Source organism: Petromyzon marinus, chromosome 64, assembly GCF_048934315.1.
Source record: "Petromyzon marinus isolate PM22_M1 ecotype Great Lakes invasive population chromosome 64, UKy_Petmar_22M1.pri1.0, whole genome shotgun sequence".
Lineage (NCBI taxonomy): Eukaryota > Metazoa > Chordata > Hyperoartia > Petromyzontiformes > Petromyzontidae > Petromyzon > Petromyzon marinus.
In genome coordinates, this window is record NC_133730.1 from 16,731,855 (window position 1) to 16,747,005 (window position 15,151).

The 15,151-nt window shown below is 46.8% G+C and overlaps 1 protein-coding gene across 49 annotated transcripts in view; it reads right to left on the minus strand.

Annotated features, from left to right (window-relative positions):
- Positions 1-5,640: 5,640 nt before the first annotated feature.
- The window catches only part of LOC142906447 (uncharacterized), a 30,870-nt gene continuing 21,359 nt past the window's right edge, over positions 5,641-15,151 (minus strand). For 7 of the 49 annotated variants that reach the window (XM_076054188.1, XM_076054187.1, XM_076054190.1 and 4 more), the window contains 6 exons: positions 14,920-15,051; positions 12,189-12,265; positions 11,142-11,215; positions 9,660-9,732; positions 7,428-7,513; positions 5,641-6,786 (listed from right to left, as the gene is read on the minus strand). In XM_076054188.1, the coding sequence (XP_075910303.1) occupies positions 6,614-6,786; positions 7,428-7,513; positions 9,660-9,732; positions 11,142-11,215; positions 12,189-12,265; positions 14,920-15,051 (615 nt within the window). In that variant the 3' untranslated portion in view covers positions 5,641-6,613. Of the gene's footprint in view, positions 6,787-7,427; positions 7,573-8,614; positions 8,770-9,659; positions 10,267-10,505; positions 10,611-11,141; positions 11,216-11,241; positions 11,926-12,188; positions 12,266-14,919; positions 15,052-15,151 lie in introns of those variants that run through there. The other 42 variants (XR_012930276.1, XR_012930275.1, XR_012930260.1 and 39 more) reach the window with 42 other exon arrangements.

Consider the following 15,151-nt stretch of genomic DNA (forward strand, 5'->3'; position numbering starts at 1 on the left):
CTCACACGAGTGAAACACTCACAAGAGTCGCTCTAACACTCACATGAGTGAAACACTCACACAAGTGAAACACTCACACAAGTGAAACACTCACACGAGTGTAACACTCACACGAGTGTAACACTCACACGAGTGTTACACTCACACGAGTGAAACACTCACACGAGTGTTACACTCACACTAGTGTAACACTCGCACGAGTGTAACACTCGCACGAGTGTAACACTCGCACGAGTGTAACACTCGCACGAGTGTAACACTCGCACGAGTGTAACACTCGCACGAGTGTAACACTCATACTAGTGAACGTGACACAAACACGAGTGAAACACTCACACAAGTGTTACACTCACACGAGTGTAACACTCACACGAGTGTTACACTCACACGAGTGAAACACTCGCGCAAGTGAAACACTTACACGAGTGTTACACTCACACGAGTGTAGCACTCACACGAGTGTTACACTCACACGAGTGAAACACTCACACGAGTGAAACACTCACACTAGTGTTACACTCACCCTAGTGTTACACTCACACTAGTGTTACACTCACACGAGTGTAGCACTCACACGATTGAAACACTCACACGAGTGAAACACTCACACTAGTGTTACACTCACACGAGTGTAGCACTCACACAAGAGTTACTCACACGAGTGTTACACTCACACGAGTGTTACACTCACACGAGTGTAGCACTCACACGAGTGTTACACTCACACGAGTGTAGCACTCACACGAGTGTAGCACTCACACGAATGAAACACTCACACTAGTGTTACACTCACACGAGTGTAGCACTCACACGAGTGTTACACTCATATGAGTGTTACACTCACACGAGTGAAACACTCACACGAGTGTTACACTCACACGAGTGTAACACTCACACTAGTGTAACACTCACACTAGTGTTACACTCAAACGAGTGTTACACTCACACGAGTGTAACACTCGCACGAGTGTAACTCACACTAGTGAACGTGACACAAACACGAGTGAAACACTCACACGAGTGTTACACTCACACGAGTGTAGCACTCACACGAGTGTTACTCACACGAGTGTAGCACTCACACGAGTGTTACACTCACACGAGTGTTACTCACACGAGTGTAGCACTCACACGAGTGTTACACTCACACGAGTGTTACACTCACACGAGTGTAGCAATCACACGAGTGTTACACTCACACGAGCATTACACTCACACGAGTATTACACTCACACGAGTGAAACACTCACACGAGTGTTACACTCACACGAGTGAAACACTCACACGAGTGTTACACTCACACGAGTGTAACACTCACACTAGTGTAACACTCACACTAGTTTTACACTCACACGAGTGTTACACTCACACGAGTGTAGCACTCGCACGAGTGTAACACTCACTAGTGAAACACTCACGATAGTGAAACACTCACACAAGTGTAATACTCACTCGACTGAAACACTCACACGAGTGAAACACTCACTCGACTGAAACACTCACACGAGTGTAACACTCACACGAGTGAAACACTCACACGAGTCGCTCTAACACTCACATGAGTGAAACACTCACACAAGTGAAACACTCACACAAGTGAAACACTCACACGAGTGTAACACTCACACGAGTCGCTCTAACACTCACACGAGTGAAACACTCACACTAGTGTTACACTCACACGAGTGTTACACTCATACGAGTGAAACACTCACACGAGTGTTACACTCACACGAGTGTAACACTCACACGAGTGTTACACTCACACGAGTGAAACACTCGCGCAAGTGAAACACTTACACGAGTGTTACACTCACACGAGTGTAGCACTCACACGAGTGTAGCACTCACACGAGTGTTACACTCACACGAGTGAAACACTCACACGAGTGAAACACTCACACTAGTGTTACACTCACCCTAGTTTTACACTCACACTAGTGTTACACTCACACGAGTGTAGCACTCACACGATTGAAACACTCACACGAGTGAAACACTCACACTAGTGTTACACTCACACGAGTGTAGCACTCACACAAGAGTTACTCACACGAGTGTTACACTCACACGAGTGTTACACTCACACGAGTGTAGCACTCACACGAGTGTTACACTCACACGAGTGTAGCACTCACACGAGTGTAGCACTCACACGAATGAAACACTCACACTAGTGTTACACTCACACGAGTGTAGCACTCACACGAATGAAACACTCACACTAGTGTTACACTCACACGAGTGTAGCACTCACACGAGTGTTACACTCATATGAGTGTTACACTCACACGAGTGAAACACTCACACGAGTGTTACACTCACACGAGTGTAACACTCACACTAGTGTAACACTCACACTAGTGTTACACTCAAACGAGTGTTACACTCACACGAGTGTAACACTCGCACGAGTGTAACTCACACTAGTGAACGTGACACAAACACGAGTGAAACACTCACACGAGTGTTACACTCACACGAGTGTAGCACTCACACGAGTGTTACACTCACACGAGTGTAGCAATCACACGAGCATTACACTCACACGAGTGTTACACTCACACGAGTGAAACACTCACACGAGTGTTACACTCACACGAGTGTTACACTCACACGAGTGTAACACTCACACTAGTGTAACACTCACACTAGTTTTACACTCACACGAGTGTTACACTCACACGAGTGTAGCACTCGCACGAGTGTAACACTCACTAGTGAAACACTCACGATAGTGAAACACTCACACAAGTGTAATACTCACTCGACTGAAACACTCACACGAGTGAAACACTCACTCGACTGAAACACTCACACGAGTGTAACACTCACACGAGTGAAACACTCACACGAGTCGCTCTAACACTCACATGAGTGAAACACTCACACAAGTGAAACACTCACACAAGTGAAACACTCACACGAGTGTAACACTCACACGAGTCGCTCTAACACTCACACGAGTGAAACACTCACACTAGTGTTACTCTCACACGAGAGTTACTCTCACACGAGTGTTACACTCACACGAGTGTTACACTCACACGAGTGTAGCACTCACACGAGTGTTACACTCACACGAGTGTAGCACTCACACGAGTGTAGCACTCACACGAATGAAACACTCACACTAGTGTTACACTCACACGAGTGTAGCACTCACACGAATGAAACACTCACACTAGTGTTACACTCACACGAGTGTAGCACTCACACGAGTGTAGCACTCACACGAGTGTTACACTCACACGAGTGCAGCACTCACACGAATGAAACACTCACACGAGTGCTACACTCACACTAGTGTTACACTCACACCAGTGTAACACTCACACTCGTGTAACACTCACACTCGTGTAACACTCACACTCGTGTAACACTCACACTCGTGTAACACTCACACTCGTGTAACACTCACACTAGTGAAACACTCACACTAGTGAAACACTCACACTAGTGAAACACTCACACTAGTGAAACACTCACACTAGTGAAACACTCACACTAGTGAAACACTCACACTAGTGAAACACTCACACCAGTGTTACACTCACACGAGTGTTACACTCACACGAGTGTTACACTCACACGAGTGTAGCACTCACACGAGTGTAGCACTCACACGAGTGTAGCACTCACACGAGTGTAGCACTCACACGAATGAAACACTCACACTAGTGTTACACTCACACGAGTGTAGCACTCACACGAGTGTTACACTCACACGAGTGTTACACTCACACGAGTGTAGCACTCACACGAGTGTTACACTCACAGGAGTGTTACACTCACACGAGTGTTACACTCACACGAGTGAAACACTCACACGAGTGTACAGCCTTAGCGCCGGCATTCCTAGTATCGGCTGGCCATAGCAAATGTTGTGGTAAAGCGGTGTCTAGTTGTGCGGTCGTGGTGGAAGTGTACAGCGTGTTAATAGTCGTGTGGTAGTGTTGTGGTACAGTGCAGTCGTGAGGCGGAGCGCAGTTGAGCCAACTTGAAATTGATGTCGCCTTAAGTTTGACCCGCACCGCACTTTCACCCGCCCCTCGATGTCCGTCGACTCCACTCGAGGCTCAAACCGCGTGCGTGCGGAGAGACGCCCAAAGACTTGGCGCTCTCCGCCGCGACGTAATAAGAGGGCGTGGTAGACGTCGCCCCCTTCCTTCACGCCCATAAACGCAAAGGGCGCTGTACGAAACGTTGCAGCGCAACAACCACACGAGCAGACGTGACACAAACACGACTGTAACGTACGGAGCCCGGCGGTCGCTTGACCGTTGGTCCAGCCTTAGCGACGGTGTCCCTAGCAACGGCCGGGTATAGCAAACGGCGTGATTAAGCGGTATAGAATGTAGTGTATTCGTACAACGCAATAAGTCGCAGTGGTAGCGCAATTGTAGCTACTTGTAATTGATTATGTATCCTTCAACGTGACCTGATTCACACGTACTCACCCGTATCTGCTCCGCCACTTGGATGTCTGTCGTTTCGAATGTCGACAGAGCTTAAAACCGCGTCCGTGCGGCGAGACGACTTCGTGCTGCCGCAGCTGCCGCAACTTCCGCCGTTGTGCATTCTGTTGCTAGGCGACGTAGTAGGGAAGGGGGCGTGGTGAACAAGGCCACGCCCATCGACTCGAGGAATGGTCACGTGCCCGCTCATGAACATCGCCAGTAAACGATGCACGCACTACCGCCATTCACCACTAGGTGTCGGCGCCGATAACAACGGCGAAGTGCACAACATACCCAGGTGCCGTGGGCTGAGATGACTGACTGGAAGACACACCATGGTCCCAACTGCTAACCTGGGTTTTAACCGTATAGCGCTCTGCTCGTTGTCACTGGAGGGCGACTGCCTCCAACTCCCCAGCGGCGTCCTTCACGAACCTCCTCCACAGTGGCCGATCTTGACACCGCTGGTACCAGTAATCGGCAGTCCAATCAGCTCCGCATCCTTCTGCACCACTGTATTCCATCTCCCTAGTATGTGCCACACCCATTTAGCCCTATCTATCCGGCCAAACAGAAGCTGGCATGCAGTGGCTAGGTATGCAGGCTACATGTCACCGATGGAAGTGTCCAGATCTTTCAAGGTTCTGTGGGTTCCTCGCACAATCCAGTCTGGTTAAATCCAGAATGGATCGTATGGCTAGCCTGAAGGTTTAAAAGTTACGCAGATGTTCCATTAAGAGGGCTACACGTTTCACAAGCATAGAGGGCATAACAAGCCAGGTAGCTTCTACATAGCGTTACACAGCTGATGAAAAGATGTCGCTCGACTGATTCAGAGACCTCGGCTGCCAAACCAGAGCTGGTCATAAGCGCACTGCCCAAGTACAGAGACTTCTCTACTCTCCCCACAACTCTCCCATCACTTATGAGGAGTTAATGGAGGGGAGCATGTGATGACATAAAATACCCAGGCAGGTACTTTGTTTTTGTGGGGCCAATGGCAAGGCGCTATTTCTGAAGTAGCATGCTCCAAGTTCAGCAGTAGGATCTGCAACTCTTTCTCAGTGGGAAGCAATCGCCAGATAATCCGCATACGTAGTATGGTTGACACAGACATGTAGACATGCAAAGATTCCCCCAACTCATGTACTGTACCACTAGGACTGCACTAAACAGCATCTTGGATGAAATACAATTTTATACAAAACTGTGTTGCCTTTAAGGACTAGCCTTATTCAAAATCAGTCAAATTCACTACGGGGTTGCACAAAACTTTCAACATGCAAACCATAGGATATCACATAATCCACATTCATAATTCTCAAAAAATTAATACTCAATTGAAAGTGTGCACTATTGACTTTTTAGGCTGAATTTGAAGAAATATTCTGACACAGCAGGTTGCTGGACGTATGTGGAACGTCTTTCGTACCATACATATCCAACCATGCTAATAAGTACTTAAATCAGTTCTAAATAATGTTAGTTAATGCTGGAGCACCTGGATGTAACATCTTTCAAAAACAGATATCTTGGGCCGTCATCATCCTCTTCCACACAAAAGAGAGAGAGAATAGTGCGTGAGCAACATCTTCCATTTTTAAACCATGAGACTTTCTTTAAAGTAGCAATCACAGTACAAACGTGTAGGGACTGTATTGGATACCGTCTCCTTTACTAAAACAGATGCTCCCTGCTTCCCCATCTCAATCTCTCCACTGTCAAGTGGTTCAGATGGACAAGCCTCTGAAGGAACCGGAATGGCGCAAGGGTCACGTGCGGCTGCACCGAGCCCTGCTGCAGAGAACATGGGAGAGCCCTCGTCTGCATAGACTGGCTGCTCAACACTTTTAAGATGCCCGGCGCTTGCTGTACACCTTTGTGATCACGCCATTAGTGCGGGTTCCATCCAAGGGTGAGGCGATGGGGGTGATCGCATCCCCCTTGAGACGCCAAAATAGCTTTTCTAGTGTTATTTCTTCTATCTACGTGGCTTTCCCAAAAGACCCAAATAATCTTTTATTGATATTTACCAGTAAGACGTGTTTTAAGCAGCTTAAAATGTCGGCGCTACCGTCTCTCCCGTTACGAAGTTTATAGACCCGCCTCTGCACTACTGTGCACTGCAACTCTAATCCAGTGTTGTTGCGCTGCTAGGTGTCATTCAGTGGGCAGGCAGGAACATCGAGACGTCGCTGCTGGGGTTCACTCGAAGTGTGCAGCGCGTGTGGTCCTCGGTGGAGAATGGGGGTCTGGGACAAGTCCGTCGTCCACATCTTCACAGAAGAGGAATACTGTTTGGAATCGGAGACGTCCACATACGAATCTGCCAGCATCACAAAACAAATATTGGCGATGAGTAAAATTCCATCTTTGGTCACAAATTTTCTTTTGAAATGTGAAAATAAGTACATTTAACTTCACATTGTTTTAGTGTAAGTGCTCATCTCAGAAATATCCACATGCAGCTGATTGCTCACACCATTGCCGGCAGAAGGAACTCAACTGGGGGAGCTCTGGAGAGCTCCTCGAGGATTATCAATTATCTTTAAAGATGGACAGGCGTCTTGGAAAGGAAGTACCCACATGTGTATTGCCGATAAACTCGTTGCAGTGCGCCTATTTTACTGCTGGGTGGACAGGCACTGTGAATTTAGGAAACATGCTTTCACCTTTAGGTCAACCCAGCCTTAAATTAGTCTGAACCTATACTAGGTCTCCCCTAGGTCAAATCAGCCTTAAGTTAATACAAACCTAAATTGGCCCTCCCTTATGGTTTACTTTGGATACATACAAGGCACAATTATTACAACTAATACTCATAACCATACTATCCACCCTACCCCTAAATCTATTCCGAACATTTGCTCCTGTCTGTAGCCGGAAGGTTACACTTCATATGAAAGTGTATGTGCTTGTATTTTAGATGTAAATTTGCAGCATGGGTCTTGCAACGTTGTCATGTACACTCAATGGGGAGAAAACTCGCCACGCAGGAAGTTGCCCATGGTGGAAATGGAACGATGAGATGGGCTGTGTGCAGGGGACGGGTCCTGGCATCACAGGACAATGCAGGGTGGTAAGTGGCCTTGATCAGTGACCATCATGGCTGCTGATTGAGAGCATACAGTAATGTTTCACGACGGATTACCACAACATTTTTTCTTAATAGTAGAGTTTTGTTATGGGTATAGTGCAACAAAACATTCCGTAAAAGTAATCTTCCTACAATATATACATTGCAAGCAGTATTTGAACATGACTTTCTCTAATTTTGTACAAACTTTTTGTGTTTAAAAAGGAAAACATTTCATTTCAATGTTTGTTTGCAATCTGTCCCTTTGAATATTATACGTATGGAAATTAACCAGAGAAAGCCCACAGAAACCACGGGATAACACTCAAGCTAAGTCATTCAGTACTACGTCGCATATCCGACTTGCTGGGGAGTGTGGTATAGGCATATCGGTGAAACGTTTGTATGTGACTGAACATCTATATACAATGACAGTCAATACATGCAAAGATGCTGCACTGGGTGTGGCCGGTGAATTGATCAGGACGAACATGCAACGTACTCTATGTCAAGCATTCTTGCTGTACCAAATCCTACAGGTACCATCCCATCACCCTGCAGGCGCGTGCCCCCAGCAAACACGATGGCTCCATCTCCACAAATCCCACCAAACCCCAACTACAAACCACTGGTTCACAGGCTCATGTCACAGTGGTTATCATGCTGATTTACCCAGCAAAGCGTCACTGAGCAGTGACTATTTTTCAGAAGAGTCTTGCCAGGTTCTCACAGGAGGGGGTTACGATTGCTATGTATATTCCCAATTGAATCATTCGGGCACAATTGTTCATGAGAATAACATGACTCATGATGCCGCCACACAATGGCCTAACCTTGCGAATGACGTCACAAGATCTTTAATGTCCACTCTGAAGCAGACTGAGTGTATGTTTACAGTTAATAAACCCGCAGTATCAAATCCGAGCAGCCGCTGGATTCTAACCGCGCACCTTCGTAATAAGCGGCAAACGCACGACTGCTAGGCGGTCACCGCCCATTTGATTTTCGACCTCCCATTATCTTTGCATGAAAACAAATCACTTTGTTGACGTTTGTTTTCGCCACTAATTTCACGAACCAAATGAACCGTGACCCGGTGAATGTCACCGGAGCGCAGTGGCGACAATGGAGCCTCCAGACGGCGCTCTGCCAGAAGCGCGGAGCGAGTCCCGTGAGCCAGGCCGGCTCCAGTGCCATCACTTTCCTCACGAAGAAGCGAGACGTCTGCACCATCTCGTTCAACACCACCCAAACGCGCGTGCACAAAAGCACGCAGAGAGTGACCTTCGTTTAGAATTAAATACTGGAGGGGGCTGCTGTGGTGCAATGCCTAGCACGCTGGCCTGGCAACAGAGAGGTTGCTCGTTAGACCCTCTGGCACAGCAGTTGAAACAAATGGTCAAGTAATCTTAAATTCCCCTGCCTATCTACCAAGCGGTAAAACATATGACCAGTGTGGAAGAGTAGACCAAATATTTTGTAAAGGGGCTCTCACACGAGCATCCTCGTGGAAATTCTTTCTGCCAGCAGAGGCATGAGAAAAAGCAATATCATGACTGTGCCACAGCTCCACAATCCCAATTGTTTTGGCAAAGTGGTCAAAGAATGTTGCTAATTAAAAAGGTTGCTTATGTATTTAACACGTGGGTGTTTAGAGGCCAGAGCACTGAACTGGCACCACCGAGTACCTGAGTTTGAATCCAGGCAGCTGCCTGTGATTAAAGCGGGTTCTCAAATCGAGTGAGTTAATGGTCTCAGTCCGGTCGTCATTGACTGCACAAAATAATGCATCACATTACTGTCACTCTGCACTTTATTGGGATATATTTCCAGCTATGAGAAGTCACAACATTATTACGACTAACATTACTCCCATATGAGGAACGGGTGGGAAAGTCCTGCCCTTTACTATGTGGACAAAAGGTCAATTTAAAGGGTACAAAGTAGCTCTGTGATATCAGATTTAGTGGGCTATGATCTAACACAAGGCTTGTATTGCTCTGTAAGACACGAATGACTACTTGGGGACCCATGACATGATGGCGAGAGCACAGTCGCGGTAAATTGGGAAAATATGGAAAAAAATGCAGGTTTACGAATAAAAAACATTGCGGGTTTATTACCAATACAGTGGCTTCTTGGCATTGAGCACGGAGGTGGGTGTGGATGTGGAGCTGAAAGTCATCTCATACCTTCCTGTTCCAATAAAAAGTGTAAAATCAGAGTACTAGTCAACAGACGTCTACTGCCATTAATATCAACAAAAAATATATAACACACACATTTGCATGAAATTGTCGACGTCTACAACATGGCCGTGATGAACCCAGTGAGACAGTCAAAGCTGGGGACAGCATGAAGAATCTCAGTACTGTTAGATCAGTTTCTCTGGCAAAGACACTGACACAGAAGCATGTACACATACAAAGACAAAGATACCCCATATAGCCTTTACCAAACTTTTGGAACAAGTGGTGTTTTTGCAAGAACCCATGAAGTCCGGCTGGCATACTTGGAGCTGGGTGGCCAGCACCACGCCCGGCCGCCTTCGTCTCCCAAGTGGGTATGTTTACACACCGCACCAGGTACTGATTTCAGGTTGAGTCGACATAGAGGAGGCCGAAGACCGGTTCGGATAATCGTCACTGGTGTTGGCCATGAGCGGGACCGAACTCGGGTCACCAGGTTCGTAGTGCAGCTCGCTAAGCGCTACAATACCACTCCCCACCACTGCACACATACGTACACTCACACACAAAACAAAAACACAAAGAGTCACATCGTTTATACAGGCTGCCAGGCAAGTGCTGCTGGTATGTGCCTATTAAGACTGGCAATGTGCACAAGGGGGTGGTGGGGCCAGTTCCAAGCCTAGCTCCCTTTGCTGATGTTAATACACGCTGAAACATGCACTTATTTGGAGCTGAGTCTACATACAGGAGACTCGAATTGGTTAAGATATCACTCACCACTGATGTGAGCCATGGCACGGAATCAAACTTTGGTCGCTGGATTTGTAGCCACTAGCCTCCTGCAACACATACGCCAATTTCTACACACGTACACTCAGACCCCTGAAAAAACAAACAGAAATTACCAGGGATCCAACCTCAGGTGTCAACAGTGCCAGCGTAGTGTATCTGACCCTGGCCATTGTGAACTCTTTCAGAGCAGCAGGTAGATACCCCTCTTAATCCAGGAGCTCAGCAGTGCTCACTTCATGTAGGACATAGCCATTCTGATTGCCCTGAACCACACAACCAACTTTTCTTATTCCAAGCCAAACGTTCCATTATTGCATGTAGTCAGCTGCTTCTATTTCCTTTCTCCGTGAGCTTCCATTCCGTGCCTCTTTTCTCGTCATATCCACCGTCCTCGTGTCTCGTGCCACCGCAGCCTCCCATCTCCCCCTCGGTCGCGCTCTACTCCTTTGGTGCTGCATCGGTAGCATCTCCATAGCAACTTTCCCTTACACCTCCTTTGTCTCTTTTCAACACATACCATCAAAGTCTAACCTCTCTAACCTTCGCGATAATCTCAAAAACCCCTAAGGCACATGACCACTTCGTCACATTAAAACATGAGGCAGGATGGAGAAACTGCACCTGTAAGATTCACTGTGGTGCAGTTTGGCAGCATTGGTGAAGAAACCGGACACAATGCACGGGGTTGGCATCTCCTACTCATGCAGATGGAGCGGAAAACAAGACACACAACACACACATTGGGACTAGTGACTCAAATCCAATTCTTTGGTTCTTTCAGTAAAGTCACGAAGACAGAAAAATAAAACAAAAAATAATATATCACGACGTTAGGATCGCAACACAAGCGCTGCTTCAGCAGTTCCGCTGCTGGATTATTTTTTCTGCCTGAGGACGACCGCTTGTGTTGCGATCGAAACGTGATATATATTTTTTAATTTTCTACCTACGTGACTTCACTGAAATAACCAAAGAGTATGGATTCCTGCAGTCACGAAAGACTCAAATCAAAATTAAAATCCAATTATCTGTGATTCAATTTTCGCCTTATCTGTATTTGTCCACGGGTAAGAGCAGATAATGAGAAAGTTGGCAATGTGGGAAATATCCTGGGTCAGCTGGGGATTTGATGAAGATAACGCTGCAAATAAAAATGGAAAGGAGAAGGGGAAGAGGGAGGAACTGATCAGTTGGTGGAAAAATGTGAACAGTTAGACGGGACTCTCCATGAGAAGAGCCTGAAGATCACGAAAGATGAAGAGCATCGTTCTTGGGCATCAACCCTCGGTTATAACGACAAGAGATGGACAAGAGCAATGAGATAAGAGTTGTCATGCAACATGTAACATTACATTTGGTTTTGCACTTCAGCCAGGCAGAGGTGGCGCAAGCCTGTGATCCAGTACTGTGGAGGCAAGAGTTGGCGTCACACAAATGTTTGTTAGAATGCAGCACAGCACAAATCTTGACGCCACCTGTTCCATCTGTATGGGAAGGAATGTTGCACTCCTCCGCACTCAGAGACTGATCTAGGCAACCATACTAAAGGAAAGTGTGCTACTTGAAGGTGAATTGCGAATAAAATTACGATGAACGCTTACAAACCACTGCATTGACATAGTTGGGAACCCAGGTAACCGCAACTACCGGTCAACCCGATATGTTTACCTGTGACACTTGGATCGGACTCGCACGAGTTCAGCCCGTGAGTCTGTCACTCCACATGGTCTCAAAGTGCCCCTAGCCTGGGCAGAAGCAGACATCGTCGGGAAGTCATCTGTACTTGTAGAACATCTCTGAGAGATGGTTGCATCCCTCCACGGTTAGGACGGTGCTCGTGTACTTGTGGTTGAAGAGCTTTGGAATTTCTGGATTAAAAGTAGAAAGTCATGGTGCAGTTCTACAATTATTTGCTTGTGTCACTGCTGGCAGAAGGGCCTCCACTCGAGAGACCGTGCAGTGGCTGGTGCACCAAGCAGTGGCGAGGCCTTTGTGTTCCTGAGGTTGGTGATCATCAGTGTTGATTTCGTCAGCATTTCACTCGTTTAGTATTCGTCTACAATAACCTGCAACATTTTAGTCAACCCATCATCTGTTTTATTTAGACATTAAAATAAACATGCCAACTAAATGAAATCCACAGAATAAGACGTTACGTAAATTCCACAGGTATTTGGTAACTAACAAAATTAACGCTCCTGTTGATACATCAGAAGCCACCGACTACTTTTACTCAGAGTTGACCTACAATAATGGGAACAAAGCAGCATGGGTCAGTATAACCATAGCACTGAGAACCAACACGGCCTGCTCATCACATGCAATAGCACGGCATCGATACTTGCATTTTAAAGCCACGCTAGCATCAACCACACAATCAACTCAAACCTCTATATCAAAAGTAGCAGATGTAATAATCCTCAGCTCTTCTCTCTTCTTCTTGATTTGCCAATAAAAAGAATACCATGTGTAAGTATGTATGTTGAAACTTCTTTTGCACCATTCAAAGTCAACTGTGCTAATCGGAGGTGTGGAAATTTAAGGTGAATTGTGAATAAAAGTATGAAATAAAGACAATTAGGGCAGGAGATAGTGCTTTTGGAATATCGATTTGATCATCAAAAGCAGCACGACAAAGTGCCTGAATAATAAAGGTTGTTTCTAATCGGTACACATTACCCACTGTGAAAATGATCAGAAAACAATGACACTAAGCTGAAACTTATGCAAAGAACAGAGTTGCATTCTTGGGATTGCAGTGAAAGACAGATAGGGGAACATGTGATTCAGGGAACAAACAGAATCAGAGAAATCTTATTGTAGATGTAGAGGTGCTAACTACTCACTGTTCGGTAACCTGCATTGCCACTAGGTATCAAAGGGGCAGTGCAGCGCTACCTCTGTGTGAATAACGGTTGGAGTCAGACGAGGTGAACTGGATCGTAGCCACAGTTTGGTAACAACCAATCAGACAGTTCCACGTGGGAATGTGGGATTGGTTACACCTGGCCACAAACGGGTATAAGAAGGGTGAGCGCGCGAAGCGCGGGGAGTTCTCTCCCTACACGAAGACCGAAGCCCGGGCTGAAGATAGCCAGGACCCTGGACCCAGCCTTCCAGCCCTTCTGAGGGCTAAGGCTCAGCGTATCCAATGGTCAAGACCCACCGGGCCAGCAGTGGGTCAGATAGCCTCCCCTAGGTCCCAGCCGGAGGACTCTAGGATAGCGGTAGACCCGAGAGTAAGTCCCGCCAAGACAGGAAGCTGTACTTCCTTAGGTTAGCAAGAGACCTGTGTAGGTCCCGCTAAGTCTAGAGGCTGTACCTCCTTAGGTTAGCAAGAGACCTGTGTGTAGGTCCCGCTAAGTCTGGAGGCTGTGCCTCCTTAGGTTAGGAAGAGACCTGTGGGTAGGTCCCGCTAAGTCTGGAGGCTGTGCCTCCTTAGGTTAGCAAGAGACCTGTGTGTAGGTCCCGCTAAGTCTGGAGGCTGTGCCTCCTTAGGTTAGGAAGAGACCTGTGGGTAGGTCCCGCTAAGTCTAGAGGCTGTACCTTCTTAGGTGAGGGGACCGTATACCCCTTTGTGTGTTAAGGACTGTGTAAGAGAAGACAATAAAGAGTGTGCCTCATAAGAAGTGTATTTATCATTATAAACACTACATATGTATGTACAACTTCTTTCGTACAGTATAAAGCCAACCACGCCAATCAAACTGTTAAGAAAAGCAAGGAGGGGCTTAGGCTGGACACCACTCGATGGGATGATAGCCGATGGACAAAACCGGTGCCGGAATTGCAGCCAAAGAAGAAAACAAGGGCAAGACAGAGCGATGAGATTAGTTCAAGAGCGCGATGGATTGTGGCACCGCGCAGGGCAATGAGGGATGCCGATGGCATGGGGATCTGTTCATTCAGCAGTGCAGATACCAGGGCTGATGTTGACAATGTACATTTACATATACAGTACATTGACGATTAATTCTGTACAGAAAGTACAGCTGTTCCATTACGATTACTGTCAATCTTAGCTCATTACACCGAGGTTAAAACGTTCCCATATAAATAAGGTAAATTGTTCTAACTTTCTCAGCAGCCCAAGCGTAATGAATATTGGTGTACAGTGTCCACTCATGTGCTTCATCAAATATAATGGCATAGCGGGCACAAAAAACAAAACTCAATTAACCCTCGCACAGCACTCACTAAACACTACACCAGGAAGCAGAGTGCATTAGACACATTGTTTAAGGGAGGATGAGATACAATCCTGAACTGTATGACTGAAACCACTGCTGGCTGCAGGGCCTCAACTAGAGGGAACCCTAGAGAGGTGAGTGTGACAGTGAGACAGACCAAGGTGAGTGAGCAAGCGCGTGAGTCGCGAGCAAGGCAGCGTCCCTCTCACCGTTGCGTGGGGGGTCGGGCACGAGGCTGTGGCTGCCACTGCAGGTCGTGCACCCTCACGCGTAGCTCCATCGTGTGGCTGGCAAAGATAGTTGTCACCGATGGTGGCCGTGAGCAGGAATCCACCTACACCCTACACATACATAGACAGAGTTGTCATTAAAATGGATCCTCGAGTTGTATTGATTTCATGGTTTCAGCACAGCCACCAATGATTTACATCAAGACCCAGT